We start from the raw sequence: 23,431 nt of genomic DNA, 5'->3' as shown, positions 1-23,431 counted from the left end.
CGAGGGAATCTGCAAACCCTGATTTGAGCTGTGGGAACTTACCTACGTACATATATTTTTATGGCGACCAAGCAGTTGGTAAGCTGATGAGACAGAAAATTCATTTAAAAAATTTTTAAACGTAATCATTTGCAATTTACATCCAAGAAGCCTTATCACTTTTTTTAATCTATGCAATTCAAGAGAATTTATGGGGTAGACTCGCAACTTTATCTCCGGACTTTGTTTTGTTTTGATTGCCAGAAATTAAAGGGTAGGTTCTAATTATCATTTAGTGACGCACCATCTCATTTCTCGGTTACTTAATAGTGTTTAAAGTTGTAGTCGTTGAAAATCGTTGATGTGCTCGAGCGCTATTTGTAACGCGTAAGACTCACTTTGCTTCCTGTGATTTTGAAACTAAAAGAAGCAGGAGGTTTACGGCAATCTCAGCTTGCAGGAAGCGTCAGAGCAATCATCAATCATCCGCCAGCGGCAACATGAAGATATGGAGGAGCACGTGGAAGAACGGCGACATTGATGGAAGCCCACTCCTCAATTTTACCCACCCAGAGGTGGTGTCATTTTGTCCCTTTTCCTAGAAACTGATTTTTAAAATTAACAACGTAAAATGTGGCCTTACTTTCAACTATAAAGGATTCGTAATTTAAAGGCGGTCATTGAATTTTTCCCATTTCAATATAATAAAATTCACCAAAATTCATAATTCTAAGTCATTGTCTTTATTTAAAGTGACATACCTCTAAAATTTTTAAGAGTTTTATCTTAGCCAAAGCTCGTTATGAACTACCAGGCGAACAGGATGCAAAAGTAGGTGGCTCCTCTTCGAATTTCTTACTAGCTCCCAAACGTAAGCCACACATATTTTATGGAAAATTTGCACAACCAAAAAACGCCATCTAATGCATTCTGTAGGTCTGTTATTTTAAATCTTAATGTCAAAATTAATATTATAAATTATCTTGTAACTAATGTATTCTTGTTTTGTAACCTTATTTCAGGACAAGTATGTGGCGAAGAACAGACAGAAGCCTGCTGTGAACTGCTCTCCCGACTCATCCGGCAAATCCACATGGCATCAGCCTAGGCAGCGAACGGGGACACAGCGTTGGATTCTAAAATGAACAATAGATAATTGACTAGAGGCGCATCTAAGACTCACCAGATTTATACAATCCCAAAATGTACAGGATAAGCCTAGGGAATATTTATATGTATTATTACATATATAACTACCATACATATGGAACTATCGAAATTGTGTCTTATTTTTGGGAGAAAAATACTATTGGGAACAATTGGACAAACTTTCTCGTTCGTCCAAGACCAACATATTCAACCAAACCACACTTTGAAGTACCAGGCGAACAGAATGCAAGAGTAGGTGGCAAATCTATTTTTTCTTAAGATTTTCCAATTGCCCCCAAAAGTATGCTACACATTTTTTATGCAACATTTACACAGCCCAAAAACGCCTACTAATGCATTCTGTTGACCTGTTACTTTAGGTCTAAGTGTCACAAATTTGCTCGTTAGAATCCTTCAACCAAGACCTACATATTCAACCAAACTTCATTTTGAAGTACCAGGCGAACAGAATGCAAGAGTAGGTGGCTAATCTTTTTTAAGATTTTTTTAATTGCCCCCAAAAGTATGCTACAAATTTTTATGAAAAATTTAAATGACCAAAAAACGCAACAGCACATTTTGTGAGAGCCCCAAAAGTATGTTACAATTTCGATATATGTAGTTTATTTTATTTTTATTTATTTTTTTTACATAATAAGTATAATAAGTATAATACATAAATAAGTATAACTATCTTAAATGCGAGTCTAATTTATTGTTAGTCCGACGCTGTGTCTCCGTTCGCTGCCTTGGCTGCCGCGTGGATTTCCTGGATGAGTGGGGATGAGTTCGCAGTAGGCCTTCTTCTGTTCTTCGCCATACCCATGACCTAATAGAAGATTACAACAGACGAATATGTTAGTTATCATAAGTTAATTTTTTATTTCTTAGCCGATTCTTTTCAATTTGTATCAAATTCCCATCAAAACTTCAAATTGTTGTACATTTCGGAAAAACTCTTTATTTCTAGGAGAACTGAACTTTATAAATATTTTATTTTCCATATAACGTATGCAAATTTTGCTACACTCTTTTTGCGACTCTGCCAATTTTTTTGTTTTGATTACAATTGCAAAACATTCGGGGCATACGCTCGCTAAATATTTATTTAAACATTGTATATGCTAGGGGTGTATACATATAACTATACAAATGTGTGTAAATATATTCGCTATGTTTATGTGGATAATTCTGACACGCTTTCGCGCGTGCTCTATTTTCATAAATATTATTTATTTATTTATTTGGGCAATCAATTTGCCGATTTTTTGTCGTTTCTGTTCCATTTGCATTTGAAATGCTTTGGCATTTTGCTTAAACACTTACGTATGTAAATTGAAATTTGTCGATGTCCGACCATCAAACTTTATTGTAAATACTCGTATGTGGCTAAATGTAGGCGTATATTTGCTGGTGTATATTTGTATTTGGGACCGTAAGTCATCAATATCCATAATAAATTAATAATTATATATCCGTAAGCCTAATTGCCGAGCCCGGAGTCCTCCGATCCAGGTTCGGATTGGCGTCCTTCTGCTCATCTTCTCTGTTTGTTGTGATTTATTGTGGTCGACTGCCCACTTGGTCGTGCAAAACCTGCCGAGAACTCGATTTGGCAGCGGGTCAATGGAGGTGCCCCTTGATTTATGGCCCACTCCGGAGGTCCTAATTTAAATTATGATTGGGCTTACGCATAAATTAATTGTCCTGGTCACCTAGCACAGGAATGGATCAATGGCAAATCGCCTCTCGCCTGATTGGCAGCGAATGCTATGGCTATGGCTATTATTATCTCGATGGTGAGCTCTTCTCAATCAGTTTTCACTATTTGTTATTTGTTATTTATCATTTATATTTATTTTTATCCGAATTAAAGCGAGCGTGGCAGGCTGAATTTGACTTTGTATTTTACAGTTTACGCTTTAATTGCTGTCCCTGGTCTATTTATGCCGATTGCTCTCATTGTTTTTGGCCATTTAACTGGCTGTGCTGCTGTATGGATATCTATATGTATGTACTCGTATCTATGTATGTATGCATATGCCTATATATTGGTAGTTAAACAATTATATGTATATTAAACTGGCGCACAATTTTACACTTGACTGCCCGCTCAGAGTTGTTGCTTTGTTTTCACTTTGCCTATATTTAATTTCACCTTTTTTCACTGTTTGCATTTTGTTGTTTGTCTATACTATTTTCACTATTGCTGGTTGCTGGTTGGCTGGCGGATTCTCTGCTGCATTTAATTAAATTTAAATAAAATGATCATCGAGGCCTGGCAGGGTTAATTGCACGTTAACGCACGCTGGAAGGGAATCGAATAAAAAATGAATTATGAAATGCGAAATGGCAGCCGCAAAATTTGGCCGGAGTGCGATGGGTTTTCGGGTGGGTCGAGTGCTTAAGCTAATTGCAGTTCTGGCGACAGGCGGAACCGGAAACGGGCCCCAAAAACGGCCGCAGAACCCTTGGCAAACGCACTCACGTAGCCGCTAAATGTTTCAATTTTCTGGCAGCTCAACTCCGCGCCGCAGACATTTAATAATAAACGCAGCTGCAGCGGCGAAATGGCCAGAACTTTCCAGGATTGCTCCCCCTATTTTTTCGGGCAGGGGACTGGAGCTGGTGGAATGACAAAGACGACCGCGAGCAAATGGCCATCGACCATTTTGAAGCCTTTCGGCCAGAGAGCAAACAAAATTAAAAACGAATTTCAAATGCCTTTGCCCGGCTCAAAAATGCAAATCGCATCCTCTATCACCGAACAGTGATGGTAAGTGTACCTCGAAGAGGTCTAAAGTGGTTAAGGAAAAATATATTGTTACTAATAAAAATGAAAACTGAAAAGTGAACTATTAAAATTAAACGCTGTATTTAGTCTACTGGATAAACCTTTTGTTAGTAGCGATTTGAAGTACCTAGCTCAGTTTAAAAGGACACAAAATAGGACCCACGCGAAGAAATTCCCATCACTATCCTCGCACACGCACACACACACATGGCAAGAAAGAAGGACAATCGCACGCACACACACGCACACAGACGCAGAGGCCGGACAAGTTGCATACTTTCGGGCGCAACATGCAATTAAAATGCAAAAAGGCAAATGGCAGAGCGGCCGTTTCGGCTTCAGGTTGATTCCGCCGGCAGCTGCAGCCCGAAAAACCAAAGACCAAAATCGATGCAGTGCCAAGTTGAAACGGAAATGCCAGAGCCGAATCCGCATCCGCATCCGCATCTGTATCCGTCCGTCCTCTGGTCCTCGTGTCTGTGCAACGTCTGCGGTTAGAGCAAGTTTGCCGGCCTGCCTCTGTGTGAGTGTGGCTCTGAGTGTGGCTGCGGATGTCAGTGTGTGTGTGTGTGTGTGTGTGTGCGTGTGCTTGTGCGGGCGGGTGTGTGCGTGTTGATTTAGCGTTAAGCTTGTTGGATTTTTGCGTTTTGTCAACATTCCCCGGCCAGTTGTCGATGCATTCGCAGACTGCTGCTGCGGCGGCTTTCTCGGGGTGTTCAAATAATTGCCGATAGACTTCGGGGCAAGAGCATTTCGAGATTGGTTCTGGTTGGGAATTGGTTGGGAGTACGCACACAGAGAAAAAAATATCTACCAAATGGATACTGGTAAGTTGGATAATAGAAAATGCAATAGAATAACTGGAAGTGATATTGGTTTTAAGTTCCTTAGATTTTAAGAAATATTCAAGAACATTTAAAATCTTTTGATACATATTTGGAAAGCCTACCTATTTATATATATTTATAATTTAATTGAAGAAAACAAAAAATTTAGCGGGTGTCTTGATGGGTTATTTCTCTCTGTGCAGTGTGGATATTGTAGCAGTGGGCGAAAGGGGAGGCGAAGTGCTGCTTAGACTAGGCTTACTGTTCATTAATGGTCAGGTGTCTATACAGTGGACTCGGGTGCTGATCAGGTTGGGTGGTCTGTCAATTAGTCCTATGGGTAAGTAAACTCAACGCTGCAGATATTATTCCTATGGCTATTTGTCTCCTATTCGTAAGTGTTTCTGTGTGAGTGCACTGATATTGCTTCGTTGGCCTGCTATATAATTTCTTTCCTACTTATTAGCCTCATCCTTTAGATCATGATCCTGCTTCCTTAAGATTGTGTATCACCTGATTGAGAATAATGATTGATTCAACGATTTCTATAAGTGAGAGTGGGTTTGTCTCCTGTTTGCTGGTTGTCCTGGCCGAAGGATCTAAGCAGCTGCGCTGCCGAGGGCCGAGTCCTAGGGATGCTTCGTGTAATTGTTGAGCGGCATCTCGTTCACGTGGGTGTGGGCCACCTCCTTGTTCCTCTCGTGCAGCGCCATCTCCAGTGGGGCACTTGCCGGCTTCTTCTGGGCCGCCTTCTGTGTCTTTAGCTGCAACAGGAAGTCGGGGTAACTATAGTGCACTTGAGGTAACAGGACTCTCATATTTACTCTCTGTATGGTCTTTTCGAAGTCCTGATGCGGCTCTGGTCGCTTCATTGTGCTGCAGTTCCTCAGGCGCTCGTTGGTCTGAAAGTATGTATTAAATGTTTTATTTTATAATTTAAATATGCATATATCACAGTGAACTCTGGAAAATATAGTTGCACTTGTTACCTCTAGGGGAAGTTACTTTCTGAAAGGTGGAATAAATTGTGCTTTTCCCGTCACTCCTCCAGCCATTCAGTGGCCACCCATGATTACTTCATTAACTCGAGCCAGACCCAACAAATCGACACCTCAAAACAACCGCAGCCAGGACTCCAAATGGAAACGGGAATGTCAAATGAAAAGCGGCGAGCAGCCGAGTAAGTGTAATGAAAGGCCAGCGATGGAACCCCAAGCCCCGTTTTCCATCCCGGGAGCAGCATTTCCGCACCAGACCGCATAATGAGTGCCGTCAAGGAGCTGGAGCACACGCTCCGGGTGACCTTTGACCGGGGAAAAACAACAGCAGCAGCAGAATCAGCAGCAAAAGCGGGAGAATCAGGAGCTGTGGCCGAAGAAAGGTAATGAGTGCCACAGGACACGCCGCACACACAAAAGAAGTTGTCCCGAACACGGAGCACAATTGTCGCCAGTGCTTAGCCCAAGTCATTTTCGAAATTGACCGCAGGACTCGGGAGGACCGGAGTGGACAATCTGCAGCCGTGGTCCTCGGCAGCGGCAAATTGTGCTTAAATATTAAATGAACAGCCGGCGAGTGGAGGGAGCGGCACTCACAAAAGAAAAACCGGACAACAACCGTAAAACACGAAAAGTTATAAACTGTCGCCGGAGCAGCGGACCCCGAAAATACGGGCAAACCGAAACCGAAATAAAAGACACGGGGAAATAACCAAACAAAAAACGGGCAGCTGGATGGAAATGGAAAAGTGCACGGCGAGGACACACAAAACAAAACACTTTGGCACGCCTGAAATAATAAAAACAAATGCGAATGGAAAAGGACAGTCGTGTGTAGGGAGCTCCCTTCCCATCCCTTCCTCCCTTCGTTCCATCTTTCCCCATTCTCATCCCGCTCCCCATCCTCATCCCCCTCCACTTCCGCATCCGGGAAACAACCGCAGCAAAGCCGAAACGCGCCAAGGTGCAAATGACCAGGTAACGTGGAGTTGCAGGAACGTGCTCCTCGGGTCCTCGACAACGCCCCCGACAATTGGCGATCTCGTCCCTGTTTGTCCTTTGCGAAGCCAGTTCTCTACACTCAGAAAAATAAAGGAAGGAATAGCTTAATATAAATTTAGCCTTTCCCAACTGCAACATTTTTAATGCTTCAAATACAAGTAATTCAGATGGAAACATTTCTTCTTTAAATATTTTAAACCTAACAATTCTTGTACCACAATTTAAAGCATTTCAGATAATCCAATATGCAGCTTAAGTCTTTTCTTTTCTTTTATTTTCACGATAAAAATACTTATTTTATTTGACTGATTCATAAAGAGTACATTTTATTTGAACTTGCCGAAACTCTTTTTAGCTGAAGTAGGCCATAACTTTTTGCGAGTGCACTCGGCATTTCCATCTGCGTCTGGCACTTGCACTTGCAACAAACCCACTCCCACTCCCATTGACAGTTCATATCTCGCAGTCTGCCATTTGCATCCGGCACATGTCCTTGCAGCGCAGCCCTTCCTGAAGCCCTGACCCCCGACCCCTGACCCCTGACCCCTGACCCCAGTCCGACCTGCTCTTTTCGCTCCGGCTCTGTTGTCATTGTCTGGTCTCGACTTGTCCGCTCGCCCGGCGCAAGTCAACGCAATTAACGATAATTGCCTTTTATCGGCTTAGCCTTGATAAAGTTTTCCACCGCCCCCGGCCTTTTCCGCCCCGCCTCCTTTTTCCCGGAACGCGAACTTTCCTAGTTATTGCTGCGATTGTTGTTGTTGCTATTGTTGCTGCGGCCATCGTTGTTATTTGTAGGTTTACGCGGTTTTTATATTTTAATTTAATTTTATAAGTAGTCCCAGGCGCCCCGCCCTCCGCCTTTCGCCGGCGAACTTGTCCATGGCAAAAATTCGACATTAAACAGAGCATCGGATGGTCGGGGGCCGGGAAAAGTTTTTGTTTTGAATGCGGCAAGGAAATGCTTTGAAGTTGGCTCCAAATTATGGAACTTTTCATGGCTTTCCACGGAGATAGGAAGCGGGGGAGGGGGAAGGGGGAAGGGACACGCCTGGTACCGAATTAAGGAGCCGAGAATTAAGCCGCGACCGAAATGCGAAAACTCCTTCCATTTTCATAATTCCCGACCAGCTTGGGGATTGTCAAATGAACAACTAACAAAATGTCTATATGGCTGAAAGCTGATGTTCGAGTATCTTATTAAAACACTTTGTCATCCGAAAAAATCCCAGGTCTCTTCAAAATTAGTTTCTATTCACAAGAGCATTTACAAAAGTTCCCTCTAAAAGTATCCCATTAAAGAATTAATTGTTTGAACTTTGGGGTTTATTTATTTGCTTGATTTCCCGTCCTTTTTTTTTGTGAACCTTTTTCCTGAGATTTAGCAAAGTTTACCTTTCCCCCCCGAAAGAGCAACCAAAAGAAGAAGGCCTAAAAGTAGGCAATAAAAATGGCTTCTAAACCGGAAATGACAAAATCACACACGGAATGGCTGCCGCATGGAAAAAGGCTAACCTTGTTTGGCAGAGACACCAAATTTGTGACCCCAAAACTCACCTTCAGCTGCATTCCCTCCGTGGCGTTCAGCTCGTCTCCACTTTGCCGGAGTCCCTGCAAAAAGCGGGCGAAGACCGTTCTCCGCTGCTTGTGTTTGTTCCGACCCTCTGAGCAATCCAATCCGGATCCGTATCCCAGTTCGAGTCGAGTTGGAGGCAGCGAGGCGAACAATCAAACCGAGAATCAAACAGACAGTCATTTGATTAACCAGCCAGTCAAAGTTTAAGCGCCAGCCAATTTAATTGAATTAAAAGCCATAAAAACCGAACAGCCGCCGCCAAACTGTCTCTAACCACAACCCCTCCGCCGAAAAGCTGCCAATTGCCAATGGCTGCTCCTCACCTGTTGCCGAGAAGTCGTAAAAGAAATTGGTCCTCGCTCCAGGATAGCTGTGCTGCATCCCGTTCAGATTCAGCGCTGACTTGGAGTCGATGGCGTTGCGGGCCATGCGGTTGGCCAAGTCGTTCTGCGTGTAGCTGTAGATCTCGTTCTCCTCGCGATTCGACAGGCAGCTCGACGGCTGGAATATAATGTTTAAAACCGCATTAAAAAGTATTAAATATACGGTAAGAGCTTATAAGATCAATGGGAAGTAAGACTGTAAAGACTAAAACTCCTTTCAGATCTTCATTTAATCTAAAGAACTTTAAAAGCTATTCAAAATTATATCATAAATTACTATAACTTATTTGGCAAACACATCCTTTCCACCTCGAGCTTCCATCTCGTTTAGTCACAAAACAAACTCAATGTAAGTGCCACACTCTCTGTATTAAATCACCCGACTTAGGAGCACCCGAATATTGTGGCCATAAATTTCTCTCGGTGCAAGTACACATAAAAGCTCACACATGAGCGTGCATAATAAACGAAACGGAACGGAAATGAATTAGAGTCTGATTAGCTGGGGGTCGTAAAGGCGCTCCGACCGTAAAAGCCGGGGCTCTGCTTACCAAGTACTTGCCGGGCACATAGAGCGGCTGGCTGTGGCTGGTGGGCATCACGGAGGAGCCGACCAGGCCCGTTCCGCTGCAGCTGGGCCCGGCCATCCGGCGGGAGAGCGTGTGCCCCGTGGAGATGCGCACGTGGCGCTCCTTCCACTTGGAGAGGCGCACCTGCTCGATGGCGTCCAGCACGTCCTCGTAGGGCATGTTGATCTGCTTGCTGTAGTGGGCGGCCAAGCCCTCCAAGTAGCCGCGCTTCCCCTCCTGAAAAGGGGAGAAAAAAGGGGAATACCATTTAACAAATGTTATATGTTATACAATACAATATAAAATAGTAATAGTAATAGTTTTAATATAAACTTCTCTATAAATAATTTTATGTAATTATCTTTTATATCTTTCTCATTCAAACCAAACGATAGCCTCCTATTTTCCCTCTGTGTAATGGGGAGTTAGAATCTATGGCTAAGAACCAACCTCCAGAGCCTTCTTAACCGCAATCCCCAAAGGCCAGGGTCAAAAGCATCTCCTTAAAGGAGCCACCGTGGCAAGGAGCAGGCAGGGCAGTCGCACAAGTGTTAATATCTTCCGGTAATTAGCGTGAGGTTGCCACTTAAATCTGTCCTGTTTGACATTCAAAGCGGTCACTGAAGCGGCAGCATCGTGCTCCTTTGCAGATACATCTGCATCCGCATCCGCATTCGCATCCGCATCTGCATCTGCATCTGGCGACTGTCTGCACCTGCGTCCTCGACGCGACCCAGCTCCACAGAACGAGACTCCCCTCTTCGTTCCTCGCTCCTTGGAGCCTGGCAAATTCATTTAGCGTCGCATTCATGTAATGCACATGCAAACATTTGTGCTGAAATGCAACTTGTCTGCAGCTGTCAGTCAGTTAGACACACAGAGATACTACAGATACTACATAGCCACCCCATCGCACTCGCCAGAGGGCTGTCTGTCTCATCAGCGCAAAGTGCAATTAGTTGAAGTTGGAGCCGCGCGTCAACATGGCCCAGACGTCGGGGAGACGGGCCAGAAGCCAACAAGTCTTGTTACTCCTGTTACTCCTGTTGCCCCACCCCCTCCCGCCTTTCTTCGCAGCAACTCCGTTCGGGGCTTAAAGCTGCTTTTCAATTTGCACCGCCGCAAAGACAACAATCGTAAATATTTAACCAGATCTTAACGCACAAACTATGCCAAGTACTCAGCCGTAAACTTGCGCGGAACAAAAAGAACGGCAACTGGCGCTAATTAAAATGCAAAGCAGCAGAACCTGATGCAGCCTATGACAAAGTTTCCACACACACACCTCTTTGACAGGAAGCGGAACAGGAATAGAAGTGGCACTACACGGAGGGAAAATTACATACCCTTCCTAACAAATAAATAATTAAATAAAACTTGTAGAAAGGTTATAGCTTTGATGTACCTTCTTCGGTATGAGAAATATATTAATAGAGCAATTATATTTTCTATTTTAATGGTGTAAAATAAATCAACTATGGGTAATCAAACACTTTGATTTATTTTTTCCCAGTTGAGTAACAAATTCAAAAAGAGGAGCTGGAGCGGAAGCCTGCGATCGCGTGGCCTGAATATTAAGCAGCTGCTTCGGCATCTGAAGAGTGTCTGGCAAACTGTCAACACTCTATGCGTGCTCAATGGGCCCACCCCCCGCCACGCCCACTGCCACGCCCCGCAAGGCTGAAGTGCACCGCCCCGCCTCGCTCACCGCTGGAAATAACTCTAAATGGGGAGGGCTGCATCTATTTGCATTGCATTGGACTGCATTTCTTTGGCGGAATGCAGGCGGCCCTGAACCAGTGACATGTTTTCAAATACGACCAGCCGACAGAAACGTGGACAAAAGCGGCAGAAGTCCTCACCGCAAACGAGGCTGCCAAATGCCTTTCAATATGCATTTCTTTCAGGAGGAAAGAGCAGGGACTTTGAGTGGGAAAACTAGTTTAAAATGCTGTTTCAAATGACTTGTTCAACTTGAAAAAATGTATTTATTTATGCCATTCGAAAATGTTAAATTCTTTTATTACCACACCGAAACAAATGTATTTTTATTATTTTAGCCCACTGCTTTTAGCTGTCACGTGTGTCGCCGTATTAATAAATACAACAGAGTTTGTCCTGCTGGAACCCACAATTTGCTGGCCTGGCACTTTTAGCCGATCATTTAATTGTCGCCCCCTTTTCTTTCCACCCCTTTGAAACCCAAAACAGAACCACAATGCAGAGCTTTATCTCTGAGCCAGCAGAAGTGACCAAAAAATACGCGCAAAATAAACAAAATTAACGCAATGCAAAATCATTTCCCGGCCGGGGAGCAACATGCATATAACAGAGTAAACAAAACAGCAGGAGGCGGTGGGCGGGAGGAGGGTGTCGGGGTCAAAAGGTGGCCGAAGCGAATGTTGAGGTGCCCCAGCGGGACTTCGCTGGTTGGCCACTCGGTTTAACTAAATTAAAATCGTGTTAATTTCACATTAGAGCGCACACAGCGCTGGCTCCCCGAACGACTGTCACACGTTGCATCCGCCGCCCACTTTCCACTTTCCATACCCGATACCCTTGGCCACGCCCTCCCAGGGGAGGTGGCATGCAAATTGCCAGAGCCCTAAACAAAATGACCATAGATAAGAGCAATCGCTGGCTGGTTGTCCGCCACATTTAGTTCGGATCGCTTGGCTGGGCAGCAGAGCTGTTACTTAAACATAAAACTAAAGGAAAACAGGATATTGCAAATGAAGGAACATCAGTTAAGTATCATTAAAAGTAGTAAAGCAAAACAATAAAGATTTCAAAACATAATAAAAAGAAAACTCCCTTTTAATCAGAGGGGCTGAGGATTTCACACTTTCGTTTGCAATTAAAGCTGGTAATTTTATAAATATGAGAAGTAGACTCACCGGCGTGGAATATGGATGGGCGGTCAGCCGGATGCCGTCCGCCTCGAGGTGGCGCTTCATGACCGCCTCCAGCTCCTTCATGGTCACCGGCGTATCACAGTCGGAGGCCAGGATCTCGTTGCTGCTGCTGAGGGCCTTGGGATCGTTGATCAGGACGTAGACGATGGCGGCGCCCTTCTCGCGCAGCATGCGAACACTTTTGAGGAGCTTGCCGCGGTGCGAGGGGTTGTCCACCCCGATGGCGTCCAGGTCGATCTCGCCGATCTGCTTGCAGATCTCCAGCTCGTCGTAGCCGTTCTCCAGGAAGCTCTCGCCGTAGTGGCCCAGCCCGATGGTGCGCAGCCACTCGCAGACAATGTTGTGGTGCGTCATACTCGAGGCGGCGGCGCCGGCAGTCGCATTCGCATTCGCGTATCACGTGGCTCCGCTGGGAAACGGCAGGTCCAGCGGGGCGAACGACACCTTGGCCAGGCGGTGCGGCTTCGTCGAGGTGCTGGCCCCACTCGCGCCTCCACTCGGGGCTCCTCCACTCGAGGCAGCTGCGGAGATGGCACTCGCCAGCGGCTCCGGCTGGTTGCAGCTGCTGGCGGCGCTGCTGCAACTGCTGCTGGAGGTCGCCTTCATAGCAGCGACAGCGGGAGCGATGCTCTACCGGAGGATTAAATATAATGATTAATAAATTTAATTAAAGTAAATGTCATTCAACAGAGGGGATTTTATATTTAGCTACCAGAATTGATTAATCATAAAAGTGTTGCATTTAAATAAGTAATTTCTTTTTGAGATACAGTAATTGTATATTTATTATCTATTGAAAACTATTTTAAAGAAACAGATATTTTATATCCCTTTAAAAAAGCACAAAATCATAAAAAGGCAATGAATAAGTTCACTCTTCATTTTAGTAGGAGTAACGAAAGTTATGGGTTTCACTGGCCAAGTGCGACAGTGCGTATGCATAATACGGTTTCGGCCATTTCCGGTGGCCATTAAACTCGCCTGACAGGTGTAGGTCAAGGGGAGGGGGAAGGGGGAGGGGCAGGTGGCCAGAGGGACAGGCGGGGGCATGGCATATCAATTTGCGTTAATAGCAGTCATTGTTCACTCGCAACGAAGGATTCCGAGGGGATGGGAGGGGATTGGGAGGGGGAGGGTCATAACAGGGTGTTGGGGGTGGCTGGCTGAAGGGCAAACGTCGAGTCCTGCCTATAAGCACTTAATGATAATGCTCGGTCATGTACACGGGCCACTAAAACACTTGAATATGCTTAGCCCCGGAAGCCACTTGCATATGAATAAGCCACTTAAAATGACAGATGGACCACTGCAGACGCAGACGGAGTACGGAGTACGGAGGACTCCTCCCTTCGCTCCGAGGGGGCGTGGCAGGATGGCTGCGCCCTCGGGTCACAGACAAAAGACAAAAGGAAGTCGTCTAACTATTTGCCATGCCCCCTGACCCCTCCCCACGACCCTTGTTTGTTGTCTTCTCCAAACGTTTGGGCGTGTGTTTGTTTGGCTGTAAAAATATTTTTGCTTGTCGAAAAATGAAATGCAAATGTCTGCTGGCAGCAGAAATATTGTCCAGCCGCTTCATCCGTCAGGTGGCTGGGAGTCAGTCCCCCAAAGGGAAGAGAGTGGTTCAAGGAGCCAGACAATGGCATAATGAAAATAATGTGGCTACAGTTTGGTCGCCCAGCCAGCTGCAGCTGTCATTGAGTGTGCTAGATTGAAGTGGCCGGCTCCTCCAGGATCCCAGCCCAAGGAACCCCCGGATCCGAAGTGAGAGACAACTAATTGACTCGGCCCGACTTGGCCTCGCATACCTTTCATATTGATAAACACATGCTGGACAAGATGCCAGAATGCAGGGAAGCTCGGACGGACAACGGGGCGTATGAGTGACCTCTGATTGAGGGGATGATGGGGCTTTTAGCAGATGAAAGGCCCGAAATTGCTCAGGAGTCGGGGATGAACTTGAGCAGGAGGAATCCCAATCCGAAGGCCCAGGCTGTTCGGAGCTATTTTAATATTGAAATGATTCGGGATATGAATTGATAGGGGAAGGCCACAGAGCGAGGGTTCAAAGAAAAGTTAACCTCAGCAGTAAAGGCATTTGAAGCTTTAAGTGGCCTTCAAGAAAGTTCTGTTGTCTTGTGAAAATATCTTTAAACGTTTGATTTATTTGATATCTACCGCTTATTAGAGGATTGGGTTTAAGATTTTAGATATATTTTCCACATTTAGTAGCTATCTCACCAAATATGAAGTGCCTTGGAAAATATTTATTCCACCCCCTTTGCCAACGCCTCTGGAGCTGCTGCAGCTGCAAATATTTAACCACATGCCCTCCGCATCACAGCCCCCCGGAAAACTTTCGGCACATTGTTAGCATAATAAACACATAATAAAATGCAAAAGGCAAAATCAGTAAAGTCAATTTTGAAGATGTTTTGCATACGCAGCCGTTGCAAGCAGCTTGCCAAAGTTTATTTACGAGCTGGCCGCACAAATCCCGTTTCGGCCCCAAAAAGGTTGCAACTCTCTCGGTTAATGAATGTCAGTGGCAGTCCGTACATAAGGCAGATATTTATATACATATATATATAACGAACATCGTCGTTTGTGTGGAAAATGTCATATATAAGATGCTACGGGTCGAGTGTAATTACATGAAAGCTGGTTAGAAATTTGCATATGCCGCAAACTGACTACGATAAGCGTCTTAAATTTTCAATTTCATTGTTTATTAAGTGCCAAATAATTGTTTGTGTGCAGTGAAGCGAGTCTGTGATCAAAGGTGTTTGGCCAGCCCACGTTTTCCGTTTGCAATTTGCAGTTTCCTGGCTGCCCCACCACCAACTGCACAAACTGCCCAACTGCCTCTCCGATTTGAAATTTCCTGTGGTGCAATTATGAGCAGTTTGTGACCCCCGAAGCGTGTGAAAATTCGCAACGCGCTTTCTCTAATTACCACCATCGATTATCGCCTTAGCTTTCTAATTATGAAACTTTGGACAGTCGAAGGGGATTTAATGCAACTCCTTCTCGTCCATTCAGAGCCCTCTGTGCTGAAATTAAACAGAAACAGCACTCACATACTCAGATAAACACGGCCTGCTCGCTCGACAATGGCCCCATTGTTTATGGCTTTCACACACAATTTTTATGCAAAATTTCAGGCAGAGTAATTAATTTTAATATGAAAGCCAAACATGCGCGCTCTAACAATTGTCATATAATTTGCCGTCTAGACAGTGGAAATTTAGTATTTTCAATTAACTGCAATGGCAACTGAGCGCTGCAGCCTGCCCCCTCGGTTCATGCCACCCCGGCATTAACACCCCCCTGCAACAATGCACACAAAAAGGCGCACACTGATGACGGCCAGAAGGGGTGGGGTGGGGGTGCAGGAAGTGAAGGGAGCCGAGCTGGAGCCTTTCTGGCTGACTGCCATGTTGACATTGTTGGCTCAAAAAACAGAGAAAAATAAAAACAGCTAGAATCAGAATCAGAAGTAATTGTGAGTTAATTCCATTCAGACTATTGGATACCCGAAGGTTTTTAAAATGAATTGTTAACAAAATTTCTGAGCTAAATAAAGCTTTTATATAAAATTAAATAAGTTACCAAATATTTTCTCTTGAATATTAATTTTACTGAACTGAAGTGCTAAGTTACACATAGGTTTATTTTACAGCTTAACCCTTTATAATCTCTTGGCTTCTGCGACACCAAGTGCTAGCTTTAATTCCCCTCGATGCCAATATACCCCTTTGTTAATGAGCCACCCACTGCGAAGGGGAATGCAGCCCACTGCTGAGTTCGGGAGGAGAACAGAGGGGGTGAGGAGGGATCCCCTTGGTGGACGCCCCTTGCAGCCTTGACTCCGGAATAGCAGGCGTTCAGCAGACGGCAGAGCGACGTCCTCAAGGTTGGCAACAAAATTGCACTTGCAGTCACTCGAAACGGGATTCATGATGGGGTTTTCGGGTGGAAAGTAAGGGGTCGGGCTGCAGCCTCGTTCGTGTGGCAATGTCAGTGCACCTGGCACTGCACTTGCCACTCGGCATTCACTTCGAGTCGCAGCCAAACCACACCGAACCCAACTCAACTGAACTCAACTCGCTCCCTTTCACAGGGAAACAGTGCGTATTGCGGTGGCCGGGAAGCCCCACAAAAAAAAAAAAAAAAGGGTGAAGACCAAAGACCCCTTCCCCGCCTTTGGCCAGCTTCGATTTCACTTTTTTCAACTCGCTCGCACTCGTTTTTTAATTGAAATTTCATTTGCCGCGTTTGTTTGCACATAATTACGATTCAGGGGACTTTTGTCGCTTGTTATGCAAATTTAAGACCGGCTCATCCCGAGATGAATGAGTGCGAATAGAGGGGAATGGCTTGAATGCCCGACGAAAGCTGCAGTCTCATTTTTCATATACACTTTTTTCGGCTTCGCTGCGGTTCCATTGTGGTTGGAGATGGGCCAAAAAGGAATGGTTTCAGCCCGGCTGAAAAGGAAGAAGCCAGCCTGCAGGCAGTGCAGCTCCATTCAGCTCCAAGTATGTCTAGCTAAACAAATGCTCTCGAAACTAAAACCCATTCAAATAGTGAAGTCGGCGGAGCAGAAACCAAGGAGCTCGGAAAGTGGGCGAGTGCATTACTTAAACTGTGCTACTTTCCACATCCCAAGTACCAAAAATGCTTCAGTTTAAGGAAAATTTCAATGAGGCGGAGAGATAAATTAGACTGAGTAGCAATTACTAACTGAAAAGAGTCGTCTGAGCAAAGGCAGGAAAAAGGATGTCACAACTACAGTGTGAAATATTTCCTGTGCTTACATGTGAATATCAATATTTAGGGCTATTGGAGCGTGTCTTAAAAAGAGCCCTAATTAACTAATAATTGATAGACATAACTTCCGATAATTCCCTCAAAGAAAAGCCACGCTGAGAACCCATTTAGGCATTCAAGCGAATCGCCGTCATGAATCTGAAACCAAGCCATGCATTACCCCCAAATTCGGGATTAGTAATTCCCCCAGACTTGAGGGCAGCCACCGCACGGAAATCCGGCAGTTAAACCCATTGACTGCTGATTGAGTAATCAGCGAATCGATCCCGTAATTCCGCAATTTACTTACATTGTGAGCCGTAATCAGTAGGTGAGTCCCGTAATGTCCTGCCCGGAACTCTCAAGACATGCGAACAGCGCAGGCCAGCACACTCACACGCGATTTAAGCGGTTCAGGAGTCGCTATATAATCAAATGCTGCGCCACTTCATTTGCCGGGGACTGGCCGACTGCCCCGTGCCCACAAGGACATAATCCCAATGCCGCCCACTTGTTGGGGACGCGACCGCAGGACGATGACTACACGGAGGGAAAACTAATCGCAACGAGCTTGGTTATGCATTAATTTAATAACCAAATTGAAACCATTTACCACCTCGCTTATTTTTGGAAAGTATTATAATATTAATGCTTTTAATGGCAATAATTAGATTTTTCGATCAAGTTTCAAGCAAAGCCTATTTAATATTAATAGCTAATTATATCACTAATTTTCATAGTTAATTTTGTATAATTTTAATCTAAGCTTATTTGATGACAACAAAGCTGGTTTTATTAAAAATCACTAAGCTCGTTAGATACATTAAGAGCTTAATTATTTTTTTGATTATGATTATAAACGTACAAAAAAAGACTGCTGTATTAGTTTTCTCTCTGTGTAGTGCCTGCCTGATCACACACGCACAATTGCCCGTCGTTTGATTTATGGCATGGCAGCCAGCTGCTGTTTTTTTTTCGGCGGCGCCTGCAAAACAATGGATGGCCAAAAAACGGGCGCGAAAACGGCGACCGGCAACCGGAAGTGGGGTCGCCAACCGGAAACGCGAAAAGGTGCAAAATGGCGGGCAAATTACGCGGAGGACGGCAGTTTGCTGCCCGGCTGATTGCAAGGCGTTCTGCAACACGGCGATTCAAGCTGCAATAGCAACGGCAACGGCAACAGCAACAGCAACTGCAACTGCGGAGTGAAAAACGCAACCAAAGTATGCAAAGCACGCGAGCGTACTGTTTGCAGCTCTAGCAGAAACACGGCCTCCTGGGCCTCGGTTCTTCCCACTGCCACTGCCTCTGCCGCTGCCGGGGAATCGAGAATTGAGAATCGGGTAGAGCGCAGAGCAGAGTGGAGCGGAGCAGAGTGGAGAACTGAACTGAACTCCTCGAGGAAGGCCGCGCCGTGAACATTAACGCTGGCGTTAACGCTAACGGCAGGACTCTTTGGAATGGGGCAGGGGGTCTCTGGTTGCTGGTTGCTGGTTGCTGGTTGCCAGTTGCTGGTTGCAAGTGCCCCGTTGTAAGCGATACCCAGGAGGGAGGTTTTTTCCCAGCTCTTTTATTTTACTTTTTATTATTTTTTCGCTTTTTTTGCAAGCCATGCATTCTCTTTTTATTCTCGCTGCAGCCACCCCGAAGCGGAGGCTTCAGCTCCTGCTTCAGCCCAAGAGCGGAAAGTAGGTGAGGCACATGAGCTGGGCGCTCAAGGGAGGGGGAGGGGGAGGGGGTGGCACAGAGAGTGTTTACCCCGGCTTAGACGGCTCTGACGGGCCGTCTGGGCTCCAAAGCATGAATGAGTTGTGGAAGCAAATGAAGTGCCACGCCAGCCGACGTTGCAACCCGCAGCGTATTTAAATATAGCAGAGAACAGGCAGCAGCAGCGGCAATGCAACGCGTGCAGCAGCAGCAGTAACAGCAGCAGCTGCGCAGCCAGCAGAGACCAACGCAGCAATGCACTCAACAAAAAAGGGGTATACAATTGCTACAACGATCAGTACTCAAAAAGGTACACAATCAAAATAGTTGGAATTACCAGAAGTTTTAAGCTTTGATGCTATAAACACTAATAAAACATTCACACAATCATGAAATTGTATTTATTTATTTATGTATCCAACACATTTAAAAAAAAAATTTTAAATTACCCATACTTTTTCTGAGTGCACCAGGACTGTCGGCAGACTTTCACAGGCTATCATGTCACCGCTGGCGTCCTCATTTGTCTGTTTGCCTGTGTGCTCGTGCAACTCTTTTTATTTTAATTTCTTTCTTTCTTTTTTTTTGGTTTTTTTTTTGCAGCTAGACTGGCAGTCAGTCTGCTTAGTTTGAGCGAGCCTGGGCATATTTTGTGCTTCATCATCTCGGCCGCTGATGATGACACATGCGAATGACTGCAAACAAATCAGTTGCTGCTGCTGCTGTTGCTGTTGCTGTTGCTGCTGCCTCTGCTGATGTTGCTGCTGTCATCAGCAACATTTCGCCGTGGCAGCTCCGCCGTTGCTTTCCCAGGGAGCGGCGGCTGTTTGCTGATGCAGCCGAATGGCGAGAGCGGGTGGTGGGTGGCGCCACACCTGCCGACCTTGGTGGGCGGAACTAGACTCCGCCCCGCTGGCTTAATCAACGATTTACGCCGGATTGGAGTGTTAATAATGCAAATCCGGGGACAGCAGTGCAGACTAATCGGATTGATTGGGAGCAACTACAGGCTTTTGGGGAATGGCAGCCGAACGGTTTTGGAGAAATTAAAATCAATAGAAATAGCATTTAATTAAAACCCGAAGTATCATCTAAAGCTTACTAATTATAATGCAACAGTGATTCTACCCATTCAAAAGTTTACCCATTATTTGAAAATATTTTACAACTACTCTGCAGATAGTTAGCAAAAATAAAAGCTGTATTTAAAATATAAAAACTGTAATCAAAGCAAAATGTAAAAACAATGGCTCCCAAAGGCTGGGGAGGCGATAAAGCTGCGATCGGGCTGGGAATCCGTATCCGAATCCGAATCCGAATCCGTGGCCTGCTTACCGGCTGTCCGGGGCACGTACTTGCGGTGCATGGCCACATAATGAGAGCTGGCTGCGGCACAAACGTGCCATAAACTGTGGCACGCCCACTTCCCCCTTCCCCTTCCCCCTTCCCTGGACTCCCGGCTGCCGACTCCCGATGAATATTCCGTGCGGCGTGCGTTGACAAAGCATTCGGGTCTCGTCATCTGGAGCATGAGAGCATATCATATAGGCAAAGTTTTTCCCCCACACAATGTGTGCGCACATGGGGATATACTCGCATATACAGACATGTGAATACACTGGACCGACGAGCAGGAGCTTCGAGCTGGGACTCAACTTTTATCGGTCTTGTTTTGATAGTTGACTCGCTGCTAAGCCTATTAAGGCGCTTGAGTCGTCCAACAAGCCAGAGGCTTTTGCACCGGCCGGGTTTCCACAGCAGATCCACAAAACCCGAAACCCCGAACCCCAGACCCAAAACCCTTTGGGTTTGTGTTCTTCTGTCTCCCTAGGAAATGATAGGCCCCACAAGGGAGCTAAGCCCTCGTTGCCGTGTCTGTTGCTCTGGCTCCTGTTAATTGTGGGAGGAGTGGGTGGTCGAGTGGGTGGTGGAGGGGGTGGTGGGAGTGGTTTGCCTGCTCGTTAGTGACGTCCTCGAAGGGCCTCATCTCTCCAGCTCTCTGTCTCTTTCCCTCTATCCGCTCTGGCTGCAATTTTCTCAAGAAGCCGCACTTAAATGGCTTCCTATGCGGGTGCAAACAAAAGCTGCCAAACACACACATATACACACTCACCCACAAACACAAGCACACATGTCTACGTTCCCCTTTCAATGTGTGTGTCTGCGACAGTTAAAAAAAAACGAAGAAAATATGGCAAAAATCGCTGCTGAAGTGGTGGTTGAATCTCCTTTTTCCTTTTCTGTTTCTGTTCCAGCTTCTTCATGTTTTTGTCTTGCAACGTGCAAATGGAAAAAGAGTTGCAAATTTGTACTGCTGATGTTCTGCGCAACACATGCGCCATTATGCAATTGATTTTTCTTCGTTTTTTGCCAGTTTGCCAACGCTGTTGCATTGTTTTGTTTGCCGCCGCCTCCTTCCCCTGGCTTTCTCGTATTTTTTGTGTTTTTTTTGGGTTCGCCGTGCTGCCAAAGGTCATTCAACCTGGCGGCTACTAATTTGCCCTCGCAGGTGCGCCTAATTAGGCGGATCCCCACTAGCAACTAAAGCCTAAAAGTCGGCAACAAAAGGGGCTTGCACAGCAGGCACACACAAACATCGGGGCAGGTGTCTAAAGTGACGCTTTGTGCGGCGTAAAATAAAGTGGAAAACACGCACACAACCTGCGGAAGAACTGCACGTGCGCTATCTCTTCGGAGGTTGCATGCAACTTGCGGGGCTCATAACCCTGAATGCATTCCTGCCATGAATGCAAACTGGCTGCGAAGACAGACGACTCACAGACGCACCCACCCTCCAGTTGAGGGGGCGCCACTGCAGCCCTACAACCCTACAACCCTACAACCCAACCACCCACTCAACCTTCCCCCTCGCAAGGCTGACTGCAGCAGATTGCGTATACGCAGCATTGGCCACTTGCATTATGAAGGGCCTGCTGCTCTCGTGTCAGCGTGATAAGCCGCCGCATCTCGGCATCTGCATCTTCATCTGTGACAGCTGCCCACGCTTTGTGCGTACTTACACTGAAAACAAAAAGTGATTCTGGAGATTGAAGATTACTTTTTGTAGTAATGTTAATTTGTAATGCTAAAAACCTCTTTTACACAGAGAGTGCAGAGGTAACCTACCTTAAATAAATTATTATAAATTAGTATATTATTTTTATATATATTATATATTATTATATTATTTTTTGAGTGCACCGCCCCCTTAGGAGTCCTTGCCCCACCGATCCCCGCTGATCCTGCTGCATTCACGGCGAATGTCAAGTGTTGGCAGTTGGCTTGCCAAGATGTTTTGTTTGACGCCGGAGCAACGCCAGCAACATTTGCTGTGTCAAGTGGCAGTCAAGTGCATTTAACAGGGCGCGTCTTTGATTGACGTTCGCCCGCGTTTCGAACAGTGGCAAAGGAAGCAGTCCGAAGGACGAAGGACGCAGAGCGAGGAGCGAAGGAAGTGTGCTGCAGGCGACCGGCGAGAGCTGACTGCGTGCAATTGTCAAACGGAAGCGCTGAAACAAAGGCGATGTCAGCTCAGGGCAAACAGCGAACAGCAAAGTCTGGCTTCCTTTAATGCTCCGGAGCTCAAGCATTTTGGGAGCGTGTCAATCGTCTAATCCGGTCGAATGGGTCTTGCAACACCGCGGCAGTAAATCGACCGGTTTGTTGCATATTTCTAAATACGTGTGGTTAGCCTAATTAGGTGCGAAACAACAAAGGAAGGCTAATCCAATCTGTTTTCTGAAGAGTTACATCGCCGCAAGTCAGATATGTAGTTTCCCTTGTCCGCTGATGAATAAATATTACCTGCAATTAAATACCCATTATAATACCCCCACCTAATACAGAAATCAACACTTTTTCGGATCAGAAATCCGTCAAACCGCACCCCAAAAAAGATTTAACTTGGCTCACGCTTTTTTTATGGTCCGTCACTTTGGCAAATCATTTGCAGAGTCCGTGTAAATCTGCAGAGTTAAATTTAAGTATGTGTGTTTGCTTGCATATCTAAGATCCAACTTTTACTTTCGCCGAGCTTGAAAAACATAACTCGCTTCGCAGAAAGCCCAGCCAAATGATGCGAAGCAAATTAAATTACATTAAACTTGGCCGCAGCGAACCGAACTGAAGTGGCTAACAGCGGAAGATTGAGCACATTTTCACGGCCCTCAACACTGTAAGAAAATATACAAGGTTTTCTTGAAATAAAGAAGTGTTTAGCAGGTTACCAGAGTATCAAAAATGGATTTAAGTTCTAGGAAACTGCTTTTGTGAATAATATTGATGTCATTTAAAGCAAGAAACTTGTTATTAAATATTTAAAGGGCAATGGGATAATTTCAACAAAATCATTTACCACAATGACATCACTTTTACCTGTTTTTCCGAGTGCGTGGAGAAATGCAGGCAGACAATGAAGAGCAGCGCGCTGGCACTTTAATTATGACAAAATTTGCGTGAGTGATAGTCAAATGATGCCGCAAGCGCCGAACGATCGCTCGAGTGTTGGAGTGTCGGAGCGGGGAAAAGGTAAACAAATAAATAAAAACGAGGCAGAGACAATAAATGGAAAAGAAATTATGAAATGTGCTCGAACTGTTACAACGAATCAGAGCCAGTTGGCAGAAGCGGAGACGAAGTGGCAACAGCAGCGGCGTTGAGTTAACCCGAAACCGAAACCCGTTTTTGGAGCGATCTTCTGGCGGGTTGCCTTTGCGGGTGT

The 23,431-nt window shown here is 45.4% G+C and overlaps 1 protein-coding gene across 1 annotated transcript; it reads right to left on the bottom strand.

The window, feature by feature from the left end:
- Nucleotides 1-4,270: 4,270 nt before the first annotated feature.
- Nucleotides 4,271-12,561, bottom strand: LOC108099297. The gene is made up of 6 exons (XM_017202691.2): nt 12,175-12,561; nt 9,260-9,514; nt 8,649-8,826; nt 8,307-8,413; nt 5,574-5,651; nt 4,271-5,513 (listed from the first exon to the last, which is right to left on the bottom strand). Exons 1-6 carry the CDS (start codon nt 12,544-12,546, stop codon nt 5,379-5,381), a joined length of 1,125 nt encoding a protein of 374 aa, XP_017058180.1. The 5' UTR covers nt 12,547-12,561; the 3' UTR covers nt 4,271-5,378.
- Nucleotides 12,562-23,431: the final 10,870 nt, after the last annotated feature.

The sequence above is a fragment of the Drosophila ficusphila genome, unplaced genomic scaffold (genome assembly GCF_018152265.1).
Source record: "Drosophila ficusphila isolate 14025-0441.05 unplaced genomic scaffold, ASM1815226v1 contig_791, whole genome shotgun sequence".
Lineage (NCBI taxonomy): Eukaryota > Metazoa > Arthropoda > Insecta > Diptera > Drosophilidae > Drosophila > Drosophila ficusphila.
This window is presented reverse-complemented; position numbering and strand designations above follow the sequence as displayed.

Bases quoted from the DNA above. Each gene is read 5' to 3' on its own strand.
- LOC108099297 (XM_017202691.2), bottom strand. From the start codon at position 12,546: ATGACGCACCACAACATTGTCTGCGAGTGGCTGCGCACCATCGGGCTG. The intron at 8,827-9,259 runs GTAAGCAGAGCC...ATTATATTCCAG, and splicing joins ATGTGCCCGGCAAGTACTTG to CCGTCGAGCTGCCTGTCGAA. The intron at 8,414-8,648 runs GTGAGGAGCAGC...TGGATTGCTCAG, and splicing joins TTACGACTTCTCGGCAACAG to AGGGTCGGAACAAACACAAG.